The 27,166-nt window shown below is 41.1% G+C and overlaps 3 protein-coding genes across 3 annotated transcripts in view; all 3 read right to left on the reverse strand.

Moving 5' to 3' along the window:
• Window positions 1-1,334: 1,334 nt before the first annotated feature.
• Window positions 1,335-12,676, reverse strand: LOC139941020 (BRISC complex subunit Abraxas 2-like). Its single transcript, XM_071937435.1, has 9 exons — window positions 12,496-12,676; window positions 11,251-11,341; window positions 10,765-10,801; window positions 8,739-8,805; window positions 7,990-8,189; window positions 7,275-7,406; window positions 6,566-6,650; window positions 5,933-6,083; window positions 1,335-3,955 (listed from the first exon to the last, which is right to left on the reverse strand). Exons 1-9 carry the CDS (start codon window positions 12,583-12,585, stop codon window positions 3,360-3,362), a joined length of 1,449 nt encoding a protein of 482 aa, XP_071793536.1. The 5' UTR covers window positions 12,586-12,676; the 3' UTR covers window positions 1,335-3,359.
• A 1,877-nt stretch (window positions 12,677-14,553) lies between these two features.
• On the reverse strand, window positions 14,554-21,235 carry LOC139940474 (proton-coupled folate transporter-like). The gene is made up of 6 exons (XM_071936748.1): window positions 19,515-21,235; window positions 18,525-18,590; window positions 17,558-17,731; window positions 15,924-16,007; window positions 15,219-15,378; window positions 14,554-14,772 (listed from the first exon to the last, which is right to left on the reverse strand). Exons 1-6 carry the CDS (start codon window positions 20,440-20,442, stop codon window positions 14,700-14,702), a joined length of 1,485 nt encoding a protein of 494 aa, XP_071792849.1. The 5' UTR covers window positions 20,443-21,235; the 3' UTR covers window positions 14,554-14,699.
• Window positions 21,236-21,415: 180 nt separating this feature from the next.
• LOC139940475 (4-hydroxy-2-oxoglutarate aldolase, mitochondrial-like) overlaps window positions 21,416-27,166 on the reverse strand; it is a 31,235-nt gene continuing 25,484 nt past the window's right edge. Inside the window, exon 7 of the mRNA XM_071936750.1 lies at window positions 21,416-21,658. Within this exon, the coding sequence (XP_071792851.1) occupies window positions 21,560-21,658 (99 nt within the window). The 3' untranslated portion in view covers window positions 21,416-21,559. The remainder of the gene's footprint in view (window positions 21,659-27,166) is intronic.

The raw sequence follows: 27,166 nt of genomic DNA on the forward strand, positions 1-27,166 counted from the left end.
TGCGTGATTGTTTGACTTTAAAATATTCTTTAAAAAAAGGCAGAAGATATTGTCTTTGCGGTGATTTATTTCACATTAAAAATGAGATTATTGAAAAACACACATTTTAATGAAGATACGAAGTGACTCAGCTGATGGTCACTTCGTACCCTGCCCACGGTACGAAGTGACCAATTTGGTTACGGTACGAAGCGTCCAGGGTACGAAATGGCAAAGGTACAAAGTGTCTAACAACCAATGCATCAAACTAATGCTAACGTAAATTTACCTCCTGTTTGTGGTGCAGTCATCATTGAATCTTGAAGCTCGGCTGTTGTCCCATCACTTCGTCTACTTCTGGAGAGATAGACTTCATCTCACAGCGTGTCTGCAGCTACCCTAAATGTAAAGAACACAAAATATTCTACGATAAGGTTGCATGTATTTTTAACCTTATGAATAAGATTGGAAGTTTTTTTTTTCAAATGCAAACTTGATTGATGAATGTTAAGACATTTCATTCTTACTCCATGTGGTTTAGGAAAACTGATCGACTTTTGTTTGTTTAAAATGTTGTAGAGATTGCACACCTAAAACCTAAATTCAGAAAATGATTCGGAACTGGTGTAACTAACTACTGTTTTGTGATTTGTGGATCCATCAAAGTACAGTGACTGTTGTTTGAAGAATATATCAACGAATTTCAGCTTCTTAAATAAAATTGGGTAAAAGTATAAACAAGCATTAATTTAAGCATCTGAAACTTGTGTGTCCTACTACAATTTCAATTCAATTCAATGAACCAGGTGCCGGGGTCCGGACGCATTTACCCGGCAGCGAGCTCCCGGGCGCGCCTCCCGGGCACCCGCTCCAAAAGTTCGGAGTTGGAATTTGACATCGCCGGGGTAAAGTTACCCCGTCACGTATCTTCAAGTCTTTAGTAAGGAAACTTATAACATCAAACCAGCATTATCACAATCAAATAAGCAACTCACCATTACAGTTTTGTGGAATTTGAGTACTCAGAATTCGGTAAAAACTTGAATTACTTGAGAATTAGCCACAGCATATCAACTTCTGACGCAGTCAGTATGTATTTAAAAATGGCGGCACAGGCTGAAAGCCTTGTGTCATGTGATCTTGCAAGGGGGCTGGGCTTTCACAAACAAATTTGCATAACAAAGCAAAGGTGTTCTCATTGGACAATTATTGGTCACCGACGGTTTTTTTTTTTTTACATAGAGCTATTATCTCTATGGGTTTTTATGCAGGGGCCGGGCGGGGGGGGGGGTGGCGATAGGCGGATCACTAGTATAATAAAAAGGGGGCCCAACTTCCATATGATACCATTGGAGGATGCATGTTTTTATTGACATTGATTCCATTAAAAGTCATTACATAATGTATTATCATTAATTCCTTGTTTGATCCTTAACTTTCTAACTTTTTTTATTACAAGAAAATTGTGTAACCCCTATTCTGTTTGTGTTTGTCATTACTTTTGTTCAAAACTTATATTTTCAACGTGCAACAGTCTTGCCGTTGGTCCATTATTGCACCTTTTTTTGCCAACTGTTTGGTACAATTTCTGGGGGACTCTTTATTACTAATATTTGTTCAATGGGTGGAGGGAGCCTGAGGATTTTGAAGCAGATACATGAACGGAATTATACAACAGCATTTAGTTGCAAGGGTCTGCAAAATTTATTGTTTAGTCAGCAGACAATATTTTTTCTACCAGATATAAGAAGAATCAAACAGACCAGGGCCCTACTTTTTAGAGCATAGAATATTGCTGCGGACAACCAAATTATGCTTACAGAAATAAATTACCTTCCAAAACCCCAAGTAAAAGGTACTGCAACATCTCTGAAAAACTTTCCGGGGCACGAAAATATCTTCACCCGATGTGATGTTGGCATTTGGTTGGTGAACAAAACTAGAACAAAAAACTGTGCAAGATTGTAATAATCAAGCAGGATTTTACCCAGTCAGTTTCCCTTGTGGTTTATATTGATATCTGAAACAAAAAGTCGCATCCCCTTAAGGTGATCCCCTGGCTGCCGCTTCCCAAGTTGTATCATAACTTGGGTGTGATCCCTGGCTACACGACAGTTAACGGTTGTATGGCTTCTGACTGGCACCTCTGAACAAAGATATTGACAAAATAGGGCTACCGCCAATATAGGGCTAGATAGCTCAGTTGGTAGAGCGCCGGCACGTTAATCCAGAGGTTGTTGGTTCGAATCCCACTCTACCAACTCATTGTTCAACCCCAAAAAATAAATTAAAACTACCTAGCAAATGTGTGGTGTTTTTTTTTATATAAATGCTTAGTTCCCTTTGTGTGCAATTCTTCTAGGCAAATGTGATCTATGACATACTGGTACAATCAATGCTCAAGTTCTTGCGATAAAGTTTCTTCTTTAAACTTTTATACTTTAATAAATTGTTCAAGCAAGAAATAAAAACTTAGTACATACATATTTTGTTATAAATATTTACAATACATCCTAATGATACATTGCTAAGTTACAAATGAACAAAACCGCTGATAGATCACCGGCCAAAAATGTCATACGACACGTTACTATAGACTGGCTCCCTCCTTTAATTCTGCTTAAATTATAAATTTGTGAAACGTCTTTTGTGTGTTCCCAAACCTTCACGGCACTGCTTACTGCAGCATTCTGCTAAAGCACCCTAGAATCAGATGCTTTGCTGTGCATGGTAAGCACAAAATTCAGTGCTAAGCAGCTTCATGAAACTTGGCTTGGTTTGCAATAACAGTTCACCCAAGAGCAGGCATTCTCCCAAAAAGGATCTATTGTTGTGTCACAGCAAAAAAAACAGTAGTGACTTTTACATTAGACTTTTCAAGACAAGTATTATTTCAAGCTACACAACGGCATACCTTGCAATACATTTAGGATGTACCAAAGAACCGGAGAACGCAGAGTGTCTCATTCTGCATGTGGTTTTGTTGTGAGACCATTTTAAAGGACAGGTGTATGCATTTTTTTTTCTTCAGGTATGGCATAAATACAGTGCCATCTTACAATTTTGCCATACACCCGTGTCATGTGATGCTCATTTTTTCCATACACGCGTACTGTGCAGTCTCCATACGTCACGTCCACAGACGACACAGCGCGCGGCTGAGCTCAGCATTCTCCGGGTTCTATTTCAATTCAATGGGATGTACACAACAATACATAGTTGCCGAGACACCTTTTTATCTGTTGTTGCAATGATATAGAGATTTACTTGTTTTCCACTCGCTACTTAAATTTTTCCATGACGTATCTTTCAGCAAAACATCCATCCCTCGGGAGGCAGCAACTGCGTATTTTAGCACATAGAGGGCGCTTACTTGCCACTCAGAATGTTGGAGAGGAAGAGGGTAAGACTTGAGGGGAGCTGGAATCATCCTCTGATGTTGCACTTCCCCTCGACGGGGACGAGCCACTTAATTCCCATGAGTTCCAACCCCTATTTTTGGTCGGGGTACCCCTTGGGTCAACCTCAGTCCTGGTTTTATCCCAAGAGTGCGCCCTCGTTGAGCGGGGACCCTCAACAGGCCTCAGCTCTTCCCCAAGACTCGCTGTTTTCTGTATGGATCGTTTCATGTCCTTCAAAAGTCCAGCAAACGGATCTTTACCAACTGTTTCCTCGGGTGATACAACTTTAACTTTTGGTGCGTCAGCCTGTGTTTGACCTGAGGTACTGGACGTTGTGGTCTTCAGTCGGTCAGCGACAGGGAGGCGTTGCGCAGGGGGGTGGGATTCAGAGACAGGGAGGCGGCTGGCTTGGCGGTGGGTTGTTTTCGTTTGAGCTTTACTGCTCGGTGAGACATTGGCGGATGCTGCTAATGGTACAAGAACTGACGCTGATGAATTATCGGGAGGCTTTGGGTGGTGAATAACAGCCTTTGGTAGTACTGGAATGTCAGCAAAGTCTTCTGCATCAGGAAGAACTAAGACAGGAGGAAAATAACTCAGTCAGTAAACAAATATTACATAGTGTAGTTTGGGTGGACAGTATACACATATTGACTGGCAATGAGGTAACTAGTATTCACCCAGGGGAATAAATGGGTACCTGCGAGGGTAGAGGTTGATATTGTGAATGAAAAAGCCTTTGGGGCGATATAATCTGTTGCCCAGGTTGTATACCCCCCAAGAGAGCTGAGAAACATTAAAAGGGATGTTATTGGCCCTATGACCAGGGCACTAATGTAAAGCACAATGATACGGTTATTGTGAAATGCGCTATATAAGAATTGGTTATTATTATTATTAGTATAAGTCTGTTCCCCCGAGGGACTTTGAGTGACCAGAAGAGCAACCAATTTCCAGAGGCCACATGCCAAGGGAAATAGGCCCCTCTTCTGGTCACTCACAGACCCGAGGGGAATAGACGTACACTAGTTACCGAATTATGCCAGTCAATATGTGTTTTATAACACAACTTGGTCTTAAATATCAAATTAGAACAGAAATCTGGAAAAGAATCAAAGTTTTGTAGTTGCTGTTTACGGTTCAAGTCAAGAGAGGACGCTGTAACCGGGCACTATTTTCAAAGACTAGTGCCCGCATGGAATAAGTTCCCGCAAAACACACGCACGCGATCACTATAACACACGCACGCGATCACTAGACTATATTAGTTCAAGTTCATCCCATGTGACCGTGTTTCAGCCAATCAGAATACAAAAAAGCAAGAGGTGTGTTATAATCGGTACTAGCTCCCTGAAGTATTGGAAGGTGACAAACTAATTCCCAAAGTCTCGCCTGGGCCCAATTTAAAAAAGCTGTTAAGCAGAAAAGTGAGTGGGACAACAGTGACAATAATGGTAATTTTGGCTTTCACAATTTGTGTTTGAGTGTTCATTGTCTCTCATGTCACCTTGCAAAAGCTTTCCCTGAGACATGTGACAAAGCAACTACATAATAAAAAGAGTTGCTTTTTTAAGCGCTAAAAACCATCACTCAGAGACGCTCATTGAAAATAATTCAAGTGGTAACTTAATTCAACTCGCCAATAACTTATTCTGGTTGTTTTAATGTTAAAGACACTGGACACTATTGGTAATTGTCAAAGATTAGTCTTCACAATTGGTGTATCTCAGCATATGCATAGAATAACAAACCTGTGAAAATTTGAGCTCAATCGGTCATCAAAGTTGCAATATAATAATGAAAGAAACATACCCTTGTCGCACCATGGTCTCACTAAGTTGTGTGATTTCAGATGCTTGATTTCAAGACCTAAAATTCTAAATCCGAGGTCTCAAAATCAAATTCATAGAAAATTACTTCTTTCTTAAAAACTACATTACTTCAGAGGGAGCTGTTTCTCACAATGTTTCATACTACCAACCTCTCCCCATTACTCGTTATCAAAAAAGGTTTTATGCTAATCATTATTTTGAGTATTATCTAAGTGTCCACTGCCAGAGGCAGAGCTAATTATATAACAAGAACAAAAGGGGGGTTGTCCATACAATGTATGCTTCCCCCTGTATGTTAACCTTTAGTCAAGGCGACACCCCAGATATCACGCACGGAAAAAAGACCAGCGCGAGCGGCGAAGCGCCTTTAGCAACTGGTTTATCTAATTAGTTATCCATTAATGAACCTTCTTTGTTTTGCCCTCAGCAGGTGACTTTTTGGTGCACCATTATGAATATGTGGGTCATGGGGCGTGCACGCGGCGTGTGATCTACGGTACTGCGTTTTCGTTGGCAAACAACTCATTATGCATTACATTTCTCCCACCCAAATCTGTGGCAAAAAGTAAAGAAAAACCAAAGTCCCTAAAACGAGTTGCTTAAGGTGCCACACCGCTACCGCATGGCTTTTTGATACGTGATCTCCGGGGGTCGTGTTTGACATCTGGGGGTGCTGCGTGCGCCTTGACTAAATGCTAGCTGCATGTTGGTCTCCTATACCTGTGTTTGCAGCGACAAGCCTTGCATGCTGTTCCATCTTGTGGTGTACCTCCCTCTTCTCTCGTTCTCTTTTCTGCCGTTGTAGATCTCGAACCTCCTCCACTTCTGTTTGCAGCATTAGCTCACTTTGGCCGATCTCGTTCTTTAATTTCTGGAAAATTATGCAAAAAGGTACTTCAATTGGCTTCTTTTTGAGTATAAGTTTTGCAATCTGTAAAGAAATGTTTGGTTAACACGCAACAAGGAATAACGCCCTACACAAATATCACCTGCATCCACTGTGTCTGTTACTCCTAAAACCACCAACACATCCACTGTGTCTGTTACTCCTAAAACCACCAACAACTACCAAGAAAAAACACCCTTGTTGCACAAATTTGTGTGCTTTCAGATGCCTAATAAAAGGCTTCAGGTCAAAAGTCATTTATTATTTGGTGTTAAATTACCTCTTTCTCAAAAACTATGTTATTTCAGAGGGAGCTGTTTCTCACAATGTTTTATACTATCAACATCTCTCCATGGCTTGTTTCTAAGTAAGTTTTTATGCTAACAATCGTTTTGAGTAATTACCAATAGTATCCAGTGCTTATAAGGAATATCTTTTTGGCATGGATTCGGGATTGGGGAACCCACCTGCATTTTGGAGTACACAGTTTCATTAATGTCTTGGATGACATGAACACCTTGAAGACTGCCTTCAACGTCAACTAGTCGGCCCCTACAGAATAAAACAGAGTGAACAAAAACACTCTAATTATTTTGGCTTTATTTAAACTTATCCGACTAGACATTATCTCAGCCAAGATTCGGCAACCTCGAACCTGGGGCCTATTTCACAAAAAACTAAGATTGATCTTAACTGCAAATCAATCATTTGCTAAGTAGGAAAACTACTCTAATTTAGAGGAAGTCATTTCTCACAATGTTTTATACTATCAACCTCTCCCCATTACTCGTCACCAAGTAAGGCTTTATGCTAATAATTATTTTGGATAATTACCAATAGTGTCCACTGTTCCATAAAATGCTTTACTATTTGAGAAAACATTTAAACAATATCAGTTCTCGATAGCGAGAATTACGGATTTACTTTAAACACATGTCATGACACGGTGAGAAGCGTGGAAACAAGAGTGGGTTTTCCCGTTATTTTCTCCCGACTCCGATGAACCATTGAGCCTAAATTTTCACAGGTTTGTTATTTTTTATATAAGTTGTGATACACGAAGTGTGGTACTTGGACAATACTGTTTACCGAAAGCGTATAATGGCTTTAACTACATACATCTTGTTAACTGCCGTGCAGTCATAATGAAAAGATTATTGGAGAAGACTGAAATACCTGAAGTTATTGAGGATGCTAGTGTAGATTCCTCTACTCGTGGCTGCATTACTTGTTCTTGTCGACTCTTTATACTCAGAGTGACTTGTTTCTCCCAGGTTGATGATCTTAACTGCTACACACTGAAACCCCCTGCATATAAATCAAAGTTGCCATGCTGTTATTTTGGGTTTTGGTGGGAGTGTTTTGGCTGAGCTAGTTCACAGGACTCAAGCTCTGTTTTTGCTGGCAGCAGAGTGTCAGTTTGAATTGCGGTCGTAGCTTGTGTGTCCTTGAGCAAGGCTCTTAACCAGTACTGCTTCGTCCTTTGGATGAACCCAATGAATCAATGTTTTTACACAATCACCACAATCAATTGTTTTACACGATCACCTCAAACAATGTTTTTAAATTTTCACCATAAACTGGATACATTTCATGCCTTTTCTGATAGCTAACTCAAAAACAGAATGGATCAACTACAGGACTTAGGCCGTGTCCGGCTAAGGCGCGCGCGTCTGCTATTCTTCAACACTGACAGACACGCTGATCTAGCCGTAGCTGTAGTCAAAGTCGCCAATTCGGACACGGCCTAACTTTAATTTCGTTGTATACTTCAAAATCACACATCCAGGGGTTATAATCAACCAAGGCACACCTGGAGGAATGGGGCGGCAAGATCGTACACCGCTGGAAATGAGGTTAGTTAGGGTTGAGAGGTGACAGGGTACCATACCTGTCCCCTTTTGTCAGCAGTTGGTAGTTGAAGGAATGTGTAGACTGGTTCCATGATAACCCTGATGTGAAAAGACCAAGTAGGAAGAGGTGAGGGGTGTCTGTGTTGATCGTCTTGAGAAGCGATTTGTGTAAAGAAGATTCCCGCATGGATGGTTCTAAGGAGGTGTTCCGTCTAAAGCTATACCAGCCTACCATATGCTGGCACAGACAAGGAAACAAAAACATTCAAGTTTCAATTCAACAAATATCTATTACCATTTCACAAATCTGGATCATGAAAAATGATTTCCCAAAAGCACAATTTGCTAATAATATTATAAACAATAAAGACTTGTAATGCGCACATATTCACCCTGCTTGGTGTTCAAGGCGCAATAAAACCCAAAACCAAAACAAAAGAAAAACAGACACAACAAAATTAATCCTTGAAAACCTGTAACTTAAGATAAGTTTTGAGAAGAGATTTGAATTTTGAGGTACAAAGACAAGATCGAAGATTAAGTGGTAGAGAGTTCCAGATGCGCGGCGCAGTTGAAGAAAAAGACTGTCACCCCATGAGTGTTGAGACTTGGGTTCAATGAGGAGAAGCATAGAACTTGATCAAGATTCCTGGACGGAGTGTAAACTTGAGGTAAACACCCAGGTACACGTTTGCTTGAGTTGGGGCTGCCATACAAGGAAAGACAGACAGACAGACGTGGAAATACAGTGACATGAAGTTGAGAAACATGATTCCGTCAGAGTTACCTTGTAATTGTCATTTAACATCGATAACAACTTGACTTTATCTGCGTGCCCTTTCCTGTCATAGAAACTAAAACAATGAGGAGAAGAAAGTGATAATTATAATAACCCTTTAATAGTTTTGAACATCCTCAATAATGTCACTGAAGACATTTTAAAGGCGGAGATCGATGGACCCGACTTTCCAATTGATTAATTTTGGTTGTAAAGCCAAGGATTCTCAGAAAAGGGTACTTTATCACTTTAAAAAAAAATAAAACATCTTTGGGCTACAATTATTTTTGTCCAGAGGCCAGTGCCACCTACTTCTAGGGCTGAAACAGGGTTACCCCTTTCACAGTCCATACAGATGTAGGCTTGGGTATACTAGCCCAGGGGTGGATTTCACAAAGAGTTAAGACTAGTCTTATCTTGAGTTCAGACGAGTTACTCGTCCTAACTTAGGACTAGTCATACGTTTTTAATATCCCCTAGGACTAGTCCTAAGTTAGCAAGTTAGGACTAGTGCTAATTCTTTGTGAAATCGACCCCATTGAGAGAAGACAAAGAAGGAATTTTTAAGAGGAAAACCCTCCAAAATTATTCCAGGGCAACACAAGCAGTCGGGTAGAGACTGAAAAAACCTAATCCTTGTAGCACCCCGGCGTGATTCGACCTGGGTTCCAGAGGTGGAAGGCGAGGCAGTCGCATTATTCACTCTGAAAAGACGCAGCTGTAAACCCACCCGCCGTATACCCTGTGCATGGTGTGTGCGATCACACCGAATGACCAACCCGTATACACACTGTCACATCGCACGAATACTGTTCACACAAGTCATCGCACTCGTACACCACTAACCGCATGCGGAGGCCGTCAGGCCGACAGCCTTGTCGGATCTGTATCTTCCCGTTTCAATGTGTTGTATTGAAAAAATTCCAATAGTGGACGAAATTGGGGGGGCTCGAGGATATGCTAGTATGCAGCTCATGAATATGTATATCGTTCGTCAGACCTATCAGACAACACAGGATGTGAGGCAAATGAATTATTCATTTTGACGTCCAATCACGCACTTCCCTTATCACGACCTTTGGACCCTATCATGCGTCCGTGGTGGTGGTGTGTGAGGTAAACATGTCTCGTCTTTCGCGGGCATTATGGTAATGAGCTGACCGTGGGAACTCCTCGCTTATTATAGTAATGAGGTCAGTGGCTTCAACACAGATCCTACAAGGCTGTCGGCCTGACGGCCTCCGCATGCGGATAGTGTACGGGGGCATCGTGTCGTGCGATGTTATGCACAGTGAATACGGGTAGGTTTTACGCACAGTGAATACGGGTGGGTTTTTATACAGCGGCGGTCTTTTTTCGAAGTGAATAATTCGACTGCCTTGAGCAAGGCTATATGCAATCCTGATCTTTGCCCCCACGTGCCCCCCTAAATGAAAATGTCTAGTTACGCTGCTGCTTTTATCCACAATTTGTCCCTTTAATTACGTCTATACTTGCTCATTATCTATTGTGTGTTTAAACTGTTTAACCTTTAGCTCTTTTTATACTGTACTAGTGCACCAATGTTCTAGTGCAATTCAACTGTATCGGTTGTCATACTGTTCATTTCTTTGTAATGTTTTTATGAAATAAACCAATAAATATGATTACCCACACCAACCCTACCATGTTGATTTTAGTCACATTATCTGTTAACACCATTGACTGTTTCGCTAACATTCAGCCGCCATAAGCCTTCTTGAGGTATGGCGGACACTACAGGAGTGCACTGTTTGGTTTGGGCGTACCAGACAAATTTACCCAAATAGGGTTATTATTATGAACATGTTCACCATGTACATGTATCTCAAAATGGCTTATGCCAAAAAGAACAGTTTGGAGTGGAACCGGAAAGGGAACTCGATCATAAAAGATTTTGGAAGGCAAGTCTACGCATGATCTTCTTTTCAACAAATATTATTCTGAGAACATCTCCTGCCCCCTACCATCTCCTGATACACCCAACCTTTACACTACTCAAGCTAAAAATCCTTACCTGTGAGGCTCAGTACAAGCAAAGTGCGAATAAACATCTGAAAAAAAGAAAAAGAAACAATAAATCATTACAGCAAGAATCCATTAATAGGTGTAAAATTTATAATATTGCGAAGGGCGCGGCCACAACGTGTTCAACAAGCAGGCATGCAAGGGCACTTTTGGCTGCCAGTCACATCAACCCATTATGACTAAGAAGCACAGCCAAGATCGACAGTGTTTGATTTTTCCCGAGGGAGGAAAACCTGATAGTCTGGAAAACCCTTGTGGCACAGCAGAGAACCAACACACAACTCAACTCACATATGGCCCTGGTCAGGTTTTATGCTAATAATTATTTGGAGTATTAACAGCCAAATCATTGGACTCTGGTATGCCTACTCCCACATCCAGCATCTAGCTGAGGTCATTCGGAAGAACTCAGGGGAGGAACTCTGGAGATTTGACTTTTGGGGACGGGGCAGGATTAAAATTTAGATTTACTTACTGATTGATATATTTTCAATCTTTCTGGTAATCTGCGAGTCACTGATGTCAGTGTTTGTTTTACGCACAATCTCCCCAAACAGAAAACCTTCCTGTTGAAATAAATAACAATTCAAACATAAAAAATGGTAGGATTTGAAACTTTGCATGGTGGAAATACGATATAGAAAGGTTTGCCGTAACACCATGTAATGACTATCTCTAATGAGTTGGGGTGGCTCTGAACAGAACCGTTGGTTTCAACTCAACGTTTCGATCAGTGTTCTGATCGGCTTCAACGGTTCTTTTCAGAGCTACCCCAACTCATTAGAGATAGTTATTACATGGCACCACAAACCTTTCTATATATAAAAAATTTCATAAAAGTTTACAGCTACAAATATTCCAAAATTTGTAAATTCATTTAATATTTCTTCCCAAGTAGATGAACTGTGAAAACATGACGCCTGTAGAAATACCAAACTCTAGGATATAGGAGTCTAGCTCTGCAGTAGCCCCACTTGTATGGCCAAGGTTAGCTGAAGGATTCAGCTATCCTTGGCCACACAAGTAGGGCTAGCTCTGTAGGCCTTCAGTATGCCTAGAGCATGTAAACTCTGAGTAACAGTGCCAATATGCTGAACTCCCTTGTTGGTTCTTCACTTGGCCAGGCGTCACGCCCCCCCCCCCCCCCCCATCTTCAATTTGATACCTGTCTATGATACGCAATGCAGTTCAGTCTGCCTGACTGAGTTGAAAATGTATGCGTTTGACCATTTCGCCCTGCACAGGTTGCGTATGCTTTGTAACCCTCCGGCTCAGCTGTCAGCAGGAGGGTTACATTATCGCAACTACAGTACTCAACATTACGACATATTTTTGAACCTTGTTTGTGGTACTTTTTGTAGGTAAGTTGTAGAAATGCTTTAATAAAAAAGATACCAAATTTTGTGCATTTATTTACAAGTGCACATAATAACCAGTGGAGCCTTACGTGTTTCTAAGTTTTGGTGAAGGGAGAGGAGACTCTTTGCTTGGCAAATAAAACCACAAACATTTAATCTAGTTAGGGAATGTTTACATCGCGCACAGAGAGACTCGAGAGTAAAATATTGTAGAATTTAGACTTAGACTTAGAGTTAACCAGGCTTAGTTATGGTTAGAGGGGAGGGACACCTTCGCCTTCATTTGATTTTGAAAACAGTACCTCCTATATTGGCGCCGCCCCCGATAAAGGTAACCACTAATGTTTCTAATAAACACAAACCTGGTCACCAATGCTACTGGCATGATCAAGAAATAGCGAACTCCATACGCATCCACTGACATTGACAACTACGGTACTGGAGGCCGCCATGATGGAAATACAACTTCCTTCTTTTTAAACTAGCTCCCGACTCTCCACAATATACTCACATCGTGTGTGTTAACACACTGAAACAGTCTGGCCCACTGTGAATCAGGTACGAAAATTGCCGAGAAAGGGAGCTAAAGAGCGCCACCAACGTTGATGAAACGAGCAATCCTACAGCATGCAGCATTCGGTAATAGCCCAAAGTCCAACCCGTTTTGGGTTTTTTTCATTTCATTTCATTTCTTTTTCTTTGCCAGCAAACATAAAATATCACATTAAAAAATTGCAAATCAAAAAGATTCACGGAACAAGCAATACAATGGTTTTACGAAGATTACAAAATAATATGAAACAAAACACTAAGCAAAGTTTCGCAGAAATGAGAAGTTTCCAACACGTTCTTTCACGATTTCTTTTGTTTTGCTGTATTAATGCCTTTTTCTTTACTTATAGGCTCTGAACACTATTGGTAATTACTCAACAAAATTGTAAGCATAAAAACCTACTTGTTAACGATCAATAGAGAGCTGTTGATGGTATAAAACTTTGTGAGAAACGGCTCCCTCTGAAGTAACATAGTTTTCGAGAAATAAGTAACTTTCCACGAATTTGATTTCGAGACCTCAGATTAGATTTTTAGGTATCGAAATCAACAGCTGAAAGCACACAACTTCGAAGCTTCGGTGACAAGGTAATTTTTTTCCCAATACTATCTCGCAACTTCCATGACCAAATGAGCTCAAATTTCCACAGGTTTGTTATTTTATGCATTTCACAATGACGAGAATAAATATTGTCGAAAACTACGTCTTTTTAGAGGGAGCCGCTTCTCACAATGTTTATACTATCAACCTCTCCCCATTACTCGTTACCAAGTAAGGTTTTATGCTGATAATTATTTTGAGTAATTACCAATAGTGTCCACTGCCTTTAAACCAACGTTTGTATGAGTGAGATTGGCTGTTGTCAGCTCGGTGTTTATATTCCTTTGAGGGAGTTTGCCGAGTTAACTTGATAGGAAGATGATTTATGTATAATGTTTAGATACACCAAGTGAGAAGACTGGTCTTTGACAATTACCAAAGGTGTACAGTGCTTTTAATTTATATATAGCTTACCTTTTAGTGGCGTGGAAACATACTGACTTTATCCCAAGGCCAAGGGATCGTCAGGGCCAATCCAATTATAAAATTTATGTTCAACTCCTAATAGTTTTAACCTTTGATTCTCTACATGCCCAGCTTTCGTCTGAGATTATTATAGTCCTTTAATTACCAAAGTTGGTATAATTTCTCTAACGATTTCTCTGAAAACACAATCTGGCAGTATTGTTTCTGAAACTCAAATTTCGGGAGATAAAACTAATTATCCTTTTTCCATAGCCACATTGCCTTGAAGTGAAATAATTGACTCAAAATTTCTTTTATCGAAAGCTGCTGTATACTTATAACTTAGTTTCCAGCTAATCGATGACTTCTCTTTGTTCTTTTTTCTTTGTTCTTTTTTCAGCGATGTCTCCTTTGGTTTTGTACACGAAAGCGAAGCGAGGACGTTCTCGCAAGATCTGCCAAACGCCTGGATCCTTACACTTTCGGAACAGAAAAAAGGTTCACAGATTTACAAATAACTTACAGGGTTTACTACAGAAGGTAATGGTAAAAGACTTCTCTTAAAACATTGTTCCATGAAATGCTTTACTTTTTGAGAAAACATTAAATCTCAATTATCAATTCTCGACATCGAGAATTACGGATTAGTAAACACATCATGACACGGCGAAACAAGGGTGGATTTTCCCGTTGTTTTTTCCCCGATTCCGATGATCGATTGAGCCTAAATTTTCACAGGTTTGTTATTTTATATAAGTTGTGACACACAAAGTGTGGGCCTTTGGACAAACTGTTAACCGAAAGTGTCCAATGGCTTTAAAGTCTTCGGTTTCAGTGGGAAGACACGCTAACAAAAAAATCTGAGAACTGAAAGCACACAATTCTACGTAACAATGGTGGTTTTTATTTCATTATTTTAATGGAACTTCGATAACCAATTAAGCCTAAATGGTTCACAATGACCCTGATCGAACGTGGCCATTTTGACTCCCTTCTCTAGTGACGTCATTACGTTGTAGCTTCATCGATTGAACCCGAATCCTCATTACCACTATGATACTTTGAGGAGTATGCGACGACTCTGCAAAAAAAAAAAAAAAATTATTATCATCAGTTTATTGTGTTTAAAATCAGTTTATAATGTTGTACAGTATTGTGAACCGTTAAAGCACGCACGTTTTATTAAAGGAACACATTGCCTTGGATCGGCCGAGTTGGTCTTTGAAAAGCGTTTGTAACCGTTTATTATAAAATGCACATGATTAGAAAGATATTTTAAAAGTAGAATACAATGATCCACACAAGTATCACTCGAAATTGTGTGGTTTTCCTTTTAACTCGTCGACAAACACGGTCGGCCATTTATGGGAGTCCCTAAAGGTTTAAAATATTTTGGGCCAATTCTTGACGAATAGGCCTACTTCATACTGATATGTTTAAATTGGACACATTTTCACAGATTAGTTATTGTGTGATGTTCAGTGCCCAATTGAGAATATAATCGGAAAAAGAAGAGTTCACACTTACAGGAAGACGCACAGTTCAAGAAAGAAAAGTCCACTGGCGGTTAGGAAGCTGACGGTCCCATTAAGAATATGAAGAGTTGCAGGGTAGAGATTATCAAATATGAGTGCAGCACACAACGTTGCAATGGCGTCCATATTCATCAGCAAGGCCACCACACTACCTGTGTATGCACGTAATAAGACTTAACAATAATAATATAGGTTTACTCGGTTAATTTCGGCAAATGAGCAGCCAATTTAACCACCAAGCTATTCTATTTCGCGCGAAATCGAATGCTACTGAAAATGGTCATTCGATTTCGTTTTATGATTAGTAAAATGTAATGTTGCGTCATTCGAATTAACAATGTTTGGGCAGCGGGTACCGCAACGATATAATAGATGTTAAATTTGCATCGGGGATAAAGAATATTAATTTTAGTTTTTTCGAACTGCCTCTAGCTGCCGGGCAACCTCGGTAGTCTAGTTGGTAAGACACTGCTCTAGAATTGCAAGGGTCGTGGGTTCGAATCCCACCCGAGTAACATGCCTGTGATATTTTTTCACAGGACTCGGGGAAAGTACTGAGTATACAGTGCTAACACACATCGGTGTATGGGTAAAAACCAAAATTAATATTCTTTATCCCCGATGCAAATTTAACATCTATTATATTGTTGAGTGATGTTGTTTGGCGAAGTGAGACAGGGATAGTCTTTGTACGAACCTGTTTCGTCACCAGGAACTAACATAGTTGTCAATCCTTTGTAAATTGCGGGAACCAATCCGAAGACAAACGTTGGCATTGCGGCTATAGATACACAAAACAAAACTTGTGATTAGGATTTGAGGCATTGCATGGTGAGGTATCAATATATATTTGGTTTGCGGTTACACCATGTGTGTATCTACTTGCCAGGTAGAGTTTGTTCTGAGAGAACTGTCTTTCTTTATTCTACTACCGCGGGATAGATATTGGGGGGTTCAGGAGACTTCTCAGTTCTGGAAAGAACTGTCCTGCTTATTAACTATTACTCGGGCGGATGGTAAAGGAATAGGCTGGGACTACTACTTTAGCTTATAAGATCATACTACCGCAGAGTCAGTTCTTGGGTTGGTCTCAACGTTTCGACTAGCTTGCTCTAGTCATCGTCAGGAGACTGAAGATGTAAGAGATGAGTGGGCTTAATGGTTTCAGAGGATTAGCAATATCGTGATTAGCAATATTATGGAACATCTAAAGGCATGTCACAAGAGGCAATTTACAGGCAATCAGTTCCAGGCAATCTCCAAGAAGGAAATTTCTACACTTCAATGTTCATCTATTTTTTATTGTAGATCGTAAGACAATGTTCGAAAAATGACCCATGTGCAACTAAAGTGGGCCTGTAGCATGCACTGCAGTTGGTTGACTCAAAGTTGCCTGTAAATGTTGTATCGTGTGCAATGGCCCTTTGTTATAAAGAGGTGAACACTCTACAACTCATTGGTCAAACTTAGCCCGGGTCCGGGTCCCTTTGGGCCTGGCCACTGATCTCTATTGTCAGTATAATAAGGAAGTGTCATGGCCGAGCGGTTAAGAGCACCGAATTCAAACTCTGGTGTTTCTGATCAGCAGAGTGTGGGCGAATCCCCAGCCGTGACACGTGTGTCCTCAATAAGTAAGACACTTAACCATTGCTTCGTCCCTCGGATAGGACGTAAAGCGGTTGGTCCCATGTGTTGTGTAACGTTTGTCAAAGAACCTAGTGCACTTATCGAAAAGAGAAGGGGTTCGTCCTGGTGCCACAGCACCTTGTAAAGCATTACATGGTGCTATCAAAATTAGGTCTCATAATTCAGGAGCGTCACTGGCTGACGGACATGTGCGCTATATAAGAAGCCACAGTTATTATTAAAGGCAGTGGACACTTTCGGTAATTACTCAAAATAATTATTAGCCTTAAACCTCACTTGGTAAAGAGTAATGGGGATAGGTTGGCAGTATAAAACATTGTGAGAAACAGCTCCCTCTGAAGTGCAGTAGTTTTCGAGATAGAAGTAATTTTCCACGATTTGATTTCGAGACCTCAAGTTTAGAACTTGAGTTCTCGAAATCAACCATCTAAACGCACACAACTTCGTGTGACTAGGGTGTTTTCTTCTTTCATTATTACCTCGCAACTTTGATGACCGATTGAGCTCAAATTTTCACAGGTTAGTTATTTTATGCATATGTTGAGTACACCAACTGTGAAGGCTAGTCTTTGACAATTACCAATAGTGTCCACTGCCTTTAAGAAGAAAATTATTGAACGACGCACGGTGCTAATAAGCAGCTGTATTAAATAATGACCCAAATGGCTTGCACCCGGTACCTACCTAACCAAATGGCAGTTGTTGTTCTGGCAATCGAGAAAAGTCCACAGCTGATGCTTATGGACAGCAAGACCAAAATAACTATGACATTATTGTTGACGTGTGCCCATCGTAAACAGGGTAGAAACACCAGTAGAGCAATGGCATTTGCTATAGCTATGACGCCTATTAAGGAACCTAGGGAATGGAAATAAAGTATACAAATAATAGTGGGTGCGTTCATTTAGCTTCCCCGGGTCGACCCGGTGTGTGGCGTTTTCTTTTTCCAGGACGAACGTGTCCAGATAATTACCCACGTTCGTCCTGGAAAAAAAAACCGCCACACACCGGGGTCGACCTAGGGAAGCTAAACGAACGCACCCAGTGACTGCTTCGAGTATTTAACTATTGAACGCTTCGAGCGTTATGGTACACAATATTAAAGGAGCATTACAAAATTGGTAAGAAAATGATATCGTGAAGATCACAGATTTACATAAAACTTAAAGGGTGTAATGATGATGATAGTAGAAAACATCCTTTGAAATATTATTTCTGTCTGAAATTGTATATTCGATGAGAAATAAATAATCTAATTTCGCAGTGGAGTTTATCGATCAGTGATCGTTTTATTCGAGTGTTTTTTTCATAATGTCATCTGCAACGTGATCTCCCTAATACTTTCCCAGGTATTTATTAATTTACATTCAGAGCGCGTCACGTGGGGGTGTTTAAACGGTAACGATAATGACCAGCTGGAGCTGTTTATCGGCTGTTTTCGGATACGTTTAGATGCTGTATTAACCAAAAAGGCACTCATGAATGGGAATACAAGAGTTGTGACTCATTGTTAAACTGCCGTTTAAAACCTTGCCTTGGGCTCGGTCCTTTATCACACGAACGCGACCCTGCCGTTTTTTTTTTTAAGGTGGCGTTTAAGAACTCGTCGCTACCCTTTTATTCCTTAATTTAAAACAGAACGTGTAATTACCGATCATTAATGGACTCCATTTGAATGGTGCTTTGCTGGCATATAACACAAACACATTTTGGAAACCTGTTAAAACAAAGCAAAGTGAAGTAACATTGATACCCCACCAGTCGCTTTCTGTTTAGAGACTCTGGACACTATTGGTAATTGTCAAAGACCAATCTTCTCACTTGGTGTATCTCAACATATGCATTAAAAAACAAACATGTGAAAATTTGAGCTCAATTGGTCGTCGAAGTTGCGAGATAACAACAAAGAAAAACACCCTTGTCACACGAAGTTGTGTGCGTTTAGATGGTTGATTTCGAGACCTCAAAATCTATCTCTGAGGTCTCGAAATCAAATTCGTGGAAAATTACTTCTTTCTCGAAAACTACTCCACTTCAGAGGGAGCCGTTTCTCACAATGTTTTATACTGCCAACCTCTCCCCATTACTCGTTACCAAGTAAGGTTTGGACAATTACCAATAGTGTCCAGTGTCTTTAAGTAGCGTTTGCTTTGTTCATCTGTCCTGGTTTGTCCCTGTCTGTATACATTCTGTTGTAACTTTAGTTCTGTTTCGAAGTCCACGATACAAAAGACATTTGAATGTTTCTCCTATTTCATTGTGTCTCGCATTATCATTATTATAGAAGTTTTTAAGCTAGTATAATTGTTATAATTATTTGCTGAATAAACCTTTGTTATAATTACTTCTATTTTGCAAACTCCAAGTACATTTTTTGCAGTATGGAAATAAATGTTGAGTTGAACTGAATTGAACTGAAAATACTGGGGTAAAATTCCATAGAGCTGGCTTAGCAGAAAATGTTGCTTGAAACTTTTTTTTTTGCTAAGCAAAACTAGCAGTGTGCTTAATAACGGTACATGTGTCATAGTAATTTGGCTGAACCTTATTCTGGTATAGGTAAGCATAATTTTATTGTGCTGAGCCACTTTCTGTGGTGTAAGCAGCTCAGTATTTAAAGGGGTCTAGGTGTCAAACTTACCAACAAACGCGACCTGATTCACAAGAAATGCGACCATCACCAGAATTATAACCAATCTCCTCCTCCCTGGCCGTTTCCTAACAGCAACAACGAAGGATCTCAGCACCAAGTCTACGCTACAACACGCCGAACAAAACCCACCAACACCCCCGTCGTGGTCGCGTGGGGCGTGCGCCAAGTCCCCGCCGTCATTCGGCTCTCCACACCCCCCGAGCAAGGGATCCGTTTCTTGCACCGCTGAGTTCTCGGACTCCAGTGGACGCGTTTCATTCAAACACACAAGTGTGTATAAGATTCCACAAAGGAAAAGCACAATCATAAGAGTGAAGAGGAGCGAATAGAGATGGGCATCCAACAGTAGTCCCGATGAAAATAACGAAATAACGGATGCTATAAAGAGAGCTCCGTCAGCTAGCCCAACACGTTTTACTCGCTCCTCTGTGGTTGTTATATCCGCAATGTAACTCACAGCAGTAGCCATGATGATAACCTGGCCACCCGAAGCTCCTAGACCCAGCGATCCTATGAGAAGAAATGGCATCGGGATCTGGATCCACACGGAACAAACTAGCCAGACTGTTCCGAAAATAACACCACCTAGACATCCGATGATGAGTGCAGGTTTCCGGCCGCTTCGATCGGACCACGCAGCTAGGACCAGACTGGAACACAAAGTCGGAACCAGCAGTGCGATATCTGTGTACATCATCCAGCGAGCAGTGTCAATCTGGACCTGCTCTTCCCAGTGAGGATTCCCACTAAGGTTGTAACAGGCTTCCAAGTCATTGTAGTTGATCATGCAGAGTTTGAAGAAGAAAAACTGCTGCCTGCCCTGGACGAGGAAGTATATAGCTGTCATGGCAGCCAGCACTAAAGGCTCCACTGTGATGCCGCCCAACAGACGACGGATATAAACACAAACTCCCATTCTGATACAAGTGTTTCTTAACCAACCAGACTCCTCAAGACACACACAGCAACCGAGTCTTGAAATGAATGATAAATCAAACACTTCAGAATAGAAGATAGCTGACCAGTAATCGTTCGATTGAGATATTTGTAGAACTAAATTTCAAAAGCTCATGCATAACACTTAGTCCCGAAAAGTAAATAAGAATGTCTCTTAAGCACAATGAGTATGGGCATTGCTGTGTTTCGTTTGCCGATGGCCCAATTCTGTGCTACATTTAGAGCTGTCCCATCTGATCCAGGCGCAGGCACGTTGGAAGACCGTTCTTGGGTCTTCCTTGCTCTACGGATACATACAGAATGCACCAAGGGGCACCTAAAAACCAGCGGTTTGGGCAGGGAGGCCAGACCACCGATTGGGGTGGAGCTGTTTTAGACAGGCTTTCCACCAGTCTGCTATGAGACCCAACACAACAGAAACATGAAAAATAGAGAGAAGGGAACGTGTTGTGAACCCTCCTTCAATGCAGCTTGCTGACCAAATTGTCCGGAAGCCAAGCTCTATCTACAAAGGGCCAGTTGCGCCGATAACGGATGCCATGCAGCTCTACGGGACAACTGCTAGCCCATGTGATTCACAGACGTAAAACTATCACAGCATGATCCTGCTCTATGATCAAGTTGCACTCCCTTTAGAAATTACCAAAATCACGATTAAAAATACCACCTTTGGACAAAAGTTGGGAGACCTCATTGTCGTCTTGAAAACTCGTTAGCTCTCGCATACACCAAGGTGGATTGGGTTGTTTGGTCGAATCATAGCCATAATAGAACCACACCTCTGTGTTGAATCATGGTCTAGTTTATTGCTCCATGGTTGAATGTACGTACATAGATAATGCGAAAGTTAAAGGGTGCCAGAGAATTCAGATCGATCGAGGCGCAAAGACCAAACTCTGAAAACACATACAACCGCAATAGCTGCAGTTAGGCCTACATGTATTTTTTTTATACACCGAATATACACTGCTGGCCACCCGGTTGTTGAACAATTCCTCGGTATTGTCATGGAGGTACCTCCATGGTATTGTTCGACCTTACCACCGGCAGACAGCTCCCCCGTAAAAACCATCTGCTTATGCAAGGCTTGGTCTCCGCTGGCTCTTCTCTGCTTGTACAACCATGAATGGTCTCAATTCTACCAGTCCAAATCCGTAACTTCTCTGGTGGGACACCTATCACGTGTAAATAAAAAACAAGCAATAATTTACCACAGACGGTGTGTTTTTGATCCGCCCAAGCCTCAGAATCGTTCCAAGTTAACAGAGCCTAGCCTTACAGGATACAATACCGTATACTCTCCAGTGATCCCACTGAATTCACTACACGTGTACGTTTATAATATTATACATACTGTACGTACAATGCGTATGGTGTACTCAATCTCCACACACTGGGTCAAGTTGTGTACAATATACAAACATGTACGTACACCGTATGGTGTAGGGTCACTGTGGGTGTCTGAAAAACACAGTTGAGTCATGGTTGGATCAAGGACCGCTCTTTATGGTTGAATGAAGCTTGAATGGAACTTATCGACCCCCCCCCCCCCTACACGAGTAGAATAACAAGCTTCAAGGTTGGGTTTTATATATTGGTAAACACACAAAGCCGTCGATTTCACCAAACTCTTCCCAACTATTAAGAGTTAATCGTAAGACTTTGGTTGAGTTATTTTCCGTAATTTCCATTGACGTTAGGGAGCATTGAACCCACCCTACTCTCTAGATGTAAAAGAGTTAAAAACACCACTCTTTACATTTCGAGCTGTCCTCCATACAGCTCCTTTTTTATTATTATCTTTTAGAGGGGTTTCACTCCAGGACAGAGTGAAAAAGCACTCATAAAGATGCAAACTTCAATCTAAAAGAGTGGAAGACCACTCGAAAAAGAGTTGTCCTTCATATGGCTCTTCAAAGAGTGCTTTTCACTCTCTAACATTAAAGGCACAGGACACTATTGCTAATTACTCAAAATAATTGTTAGCATAAAACCTTTCTTGGTGACGAGTAATGGGGAGAGGTTGATGGTATAAAACATTGTGAGAAACAGCTCCCTCTGAAGTGCCATAGTTTTGGAGAAAGAAGTAATTTCCCACGAATTTGATTTCGAGACCTCAAGTTTAGAACTTGAGGTCTCGAAATCAACTATCTAAACGCACAACACTTCGTGTGACAAGGGTATTTTTTCTTTCATTATTATCTCGCAAGTTCGATGACCGATTGAGCTCAATTTTTTGTATGCATTTGTTGAGATACACCAACTGTGAAGGCTAGTCTTTGACAATTACCAATAGTGTCCACTGCCTTTAAGCATGAGCCCAGTTTTGTAAGATGTTACGGCTTGGAAAAATAATTTGCTTAGCGCCCGTCAAACTTCTCACATAGAATTTAGGATGTTCAACTGGAAGTGGCACTTCGCAAAATATAGGGCGCATCTTGCCCTCTCAACGAACTTCCAGTCCTGGTAAATTATTTTAGTACAGGATTGTTCTTTTGAGAGGAATGAGCTCCTTCACATGAAGAACACGTGAATATCCAGAGGACAACGTAATTATGGTGAAATATCTTAATGCCAAAGGACACAACATGGATAGAAAGAACCATACGGGCCCTTATCTATGGGGGGTGGGGGGGGGTTGACAAAAAAAACCAATGAATTGTGCCCCCGCTCCCCCCCCCCCCCCCCCAAAAAAAAAAAAAAAAAGCAAAAAAAAAAAAAACGCTGCCAAACACACGAATTTGCTTAGCATGACATTTCTTCCTTGATAAAAACAGGATTACCAACCATATTATTTCCATTTGTTTCATATTGCTTGTTTCTTGTATTCAGCTGTTATCCTCAAAACCACGTGGAAATTTGGTTGGTAATTCTGTTTTTATCGAGGCCAAAATTTCATGCTAAGCAAGTTTTTGTGCTTAGCAGCGCTATGAAATTGGCCCCAGGTCACATCATCATCAGGAGTAAAATTACATAATATAACCTACCAGCCCCCCCCCCCTCCCAATTGCATATCAAATTCACACAAATTTGAAATTGGAAACACATGAATTCCGCTTAAAATCTGAAGATTCTCATGCTCGGCCCCATCTCTATCAAATCGATCCTCAAAACTATGAATTCATGAAATTTGCTGTTGATTACTTATTTGTGTATTTTATGTTTTAAAAATGTCGCGCATATTTACATGTGGGTCAAGCTGCCATTCTAACCATATAAGGTACTGATGTACTTTGTTTGTCCAAAAACAAAAACCTGGTTACGGGCCTGAAGGCCACCGAAGGCGGCCTCTCGCGAGTACTTATAAACCGTTGACACAACGTGTTGTATAAAATACAAATAATTGTGTAAAATCATCACACACTATTCTTTAAAAAATTACACAAATGGGGTTGTGTAAACGGTTTACACAACCCCATTTGTTGATGGGTTCGTAGTAAACAGGGGTTGTGTAAAATGTTACACAACTTGCATAAGATGGTACCCGGCCGAAATAACAAGTAAGTAAGGGACCCCACCAAGACTCCTTCTTGTACAGAATCTATACTTGTCTGACTATTTAAAGACATGCCTATTACTATTACCCACAATATGTTCTATATCCGAAGATGCCACTCATACGACTTGGTTTTAACTGGTCCGTAATTAACGTAATTAAAACAAGGTTACACAAAATTAAGGCCAGAATTGTAGAGAAGACTTATTTATAGCAGGGACGAAGCTGAAAGCTGAGTACTGCAAGGGTAGTCTTCAATTAATAGTTAGCTGGTGCAGACTTGTTTAGCGAGTATAGTTTAGTAAACCTCTTGTCGATTTGCCGGTGTGGCAGGATATTTTGTTCCCCGAAGATGCTGTCACAACGATTTGTGGTCGCTCTAGGTCCCATAAGAGGTGGGATGGGCTGATGTAATGTATACGTTTGTATTGGACCCTTTCCCGAGCCAACTACTGGGCACGTCTTCCTTTTTACGAAAGATTCGATTACCAATAATAATGTTATTAATGTTGGTTTTCACCCATACACCGACACCCTTTTTCGACTCGAATTCCTTCAAGTTAATTATAGTACCTTTCACTGAAATTGTTTTGGTTTTAGCCATAAACGCCGACTTGTGTTAGCACTGTATACTCAAGAAAAGTATACTTTCCCTCAGCTCTGTGAAAAAAAAACGCCTAAGCATATTACAGGCATATTACTCGGTGAGATTCGAACCCACGACCTGTGCATTTCTAGAGCAGTGTTATACTAACTACACTACCTTGTAGATTGCCCGGTAGCTATTAAATCCTACATTTTAATAACAATTTCACACATTTCTATAATGAAAGCAATGTCAACTTTACGCTTCAGAAGTTAAGTCACTCTCTGTTTTCAAGATATTTAGAAGTTGTGGAAGAAACAGCCGAACACAATTTTAAGGCAGTAGAGACTGGGTCCGTTCGTTTTTTCTAAGAGACTGATGACAAAAGGTATCGTTTTAGTGCTCTCTTATTATCAGAGTTTACGTACCACGACACATTGTTTGCAACTGTTAATGATGGAAGTGCTTACACCCCAATTAAAAAATCCGCGTTGTCTCTCACAAATGAAACGAACTCCTTTATGGTTTATGAATTTATCAGTCAAGCTTTACTAAATGAAGTCTTTGCACGACAAAGAGCCAACCTACGTCAGTCCAAAAACCTGTCACAACAACTCAAACAACCCTTTTCGAAAAAACGGGTCGGGCGTAGGCTCCGGCTTGGGCTTCCTCCACATGACCGGTAGAAAACCCGTATGGAAATCTCAGGGCCCAATATCATTGCTCTGCTTACTGCGGAATTCTGCGCTTACGATCGCGATTCCCCGCTTACGTGCAAGCGCCGAATTTCTGCGCTAGTCTTGTAAGCTTAGAATGCCTAGTAACGTGAAGTACGCACGCGCAGGAGCCCACATTCGCCGCTAACCCGTGAAATACGCTTGCGGTAAACACAGAATTCCCGCTTCCGTAAGCGTCGATTTTGTGCTTACGGTAAGCAGAGCCATGAAATTGGGCCCAGGAGTTATGTTCTCAATAACTGATTGGGTCTAAAACTAGACTTGACTCAAGTCCCAATCCCGTACAATCTCATACGAGAATGGGACTTGAATCAAGTCTAGTCTAAAGCCTGAGACGAAGCTCAAGCCGTGGTTTCGAGAAGGGCCATAGAGAAAAAGGACCGTCTGCAACTGATAAGTCATGCGTCATAGACGGTCAGTCCATGAGCCGTGTTGGCGAAATGGCGGCTTTGGCTAACAATCATAAAATTGAGGCCTATCACCGGTCCTTGAGTCCTTAGACTTGGCCCTTATCCGGCAGCCGATTTCAGGAAATGCTCGGATTAATCCTAACCCGAGTTATGACGACCTCGTCATAGGATGGGTTCAATGCGTCCTATTAAGTCTATGGATACGACACTTTCAGAACTGAGAAGTCTCCCGAACCTCCGATTATCTACTCCACGGCAGTATAGAATAAAGCAAGACAGTTCCCTAAGAACAACTCTACCTTGCAAGTAGATACACACATGGTGTTACCGCAAACCAAATATACATTGACACTCAACTCCTAAAATTATTTTTATTAAGTTACGAAGAGTTTGGTGAAATCGACGGCGGGTCTCGTTGTGCCTGGCCAATTTCTAGGTCAGTGTGATCAGTCTGACCAATAAAATGAACCAAGCCGACTGCAAACGGGTTCAATTCATAACCCAGTGGTTTTTAGCAGCTTTCCTGCTTCAGTCATCCGCAAGTGTTAGTTTGTGACTAGTTGGCCACTTTACATGATGTCTACAAAGTTGTCAACAAAATATCAAAACCAAAGTATCAACAAACTTTCGCCGGTTCGATTGCAACCCGAGGCAAACTTCGTTCTTATTTTCTCAGAAGCCACAAAGCACATCATTATTAACCAAGGTCATACCAAGTAACTTATTTCACACTAATTACATAAAGTCTTAATAACCGTATATAAGAAATCGTATGGCAGCTACCGTCTTATTGTAAAGAAACAAGAAAGTACGGAATCTGAAAGTCGAATGATGCCTCGTATGGTTTCAGGCAATAATAGATTCACTGCGCCTTGTAATTGTGACTCAGTGCATGCGGTGATCTGCTGTATCTTGGTTAACTCTCACATTTATTTTTGGAAGTTCTTCTCAGCGTCTATAAAAGAGACTCTACTCTGCTGATAAAGATGTAGATGCAACTGACAAGGGAAGCATACTCCCCTCCCCTCCCTCTCTCTCCCTCTCGCAACCAAAGTGGTCTGTTTTCTGCTAACCGCCAAGTGAGTTAAAGACTCTTAGAAAATGTCTTACAAGGAGATTCCTGAATTCATCATCCCATCATTAAACACTGGGAGCAAGACGCGGGTCTCAGACTTATCTCTGTACGGTTCTCTTCTCAGCAACTGCTCATCTGGATCTCTCTTCATCGATGCAAACTCTCTACACTCACAGAGGAGGAAGTCTCCATGCCAAAGATCTCGCCAATCTTTGGGGTGCACCTCGACGCTTTTGACGGTGGAGAAATCTGCCTCGCGCCGCTTCTCGGAGGAGGTTTTGCCGGCGCATCCTCAGTCACCACTGCCTAGAGGGCTGTTTCCATCCTTATCATCACCAGCACTAAGGCTCAAGAGGATGTCAGTGCAGAGTACAGAGAC

Source organism: Asterias amurensis, chromosome 8, assembly GCF_032118995.1.
Source record: "Asterias amurensis chromosome 8, ASM3211899v1".
Lineage (NCBI taxonomy): Eukaryota > Metazoa > Echinodermata > Asteroidea > Forcipulatida > Asteriidae > Asterias > Asterias amurensis.

What these genes read in the sequence shown, in the direction of transcription:
- LOC139940474 (XM_071936748.1), bottom strand. Translation starts at nt 20,442, where the DNA reads ATGGGAGTTTGTGTTTATATCCGTCGTCTGTTGGGCGGCATCACAGTG. An exon ending in GAATCAGGTCGCGTTTGTTG is followed by an intron (nt 18,591 to 19,514) that starts GTAAGTTTGACA and finishes TTGTTTTAACAG; the next exon opens with GTTTCCAAAATGTGTTTGTG. An exon ending in AACAACTGCCATTTGGTTAG is followed by an intron (nt 16,008 to 17,557) that starts GTAGGTACCGGG and finishes GTGTATCTATAG; the next exon opens with CCGCAATGCCAACGTTTGTC.
- LOC139941020 (XM_071937435.1), bottom strand. Translation starts at nt 12,585, where the DNA reads ATGGCGGCCTCCAGTACCGTAGTTGTCAATGTCAGTGGATGCGTATGG. An exon ending in TGTTAAATGACAATTACAAG is followed by an intron (nt 8,190 to 8,738) that starts GTAACTCTGACG and finishes TGTCTGTGCCAG; the next exon opens with CATATGGTAGGCTGGTATAG. An exon ending in AGCATCCTCAATAACTTCAG is followed by an intron (nt 6,651 to 7,274) that starts GTATTTCAGTCT and finishes TTTATTCTGTAG; the next exon opens with GGGCCGACTAGTTGACGTTG.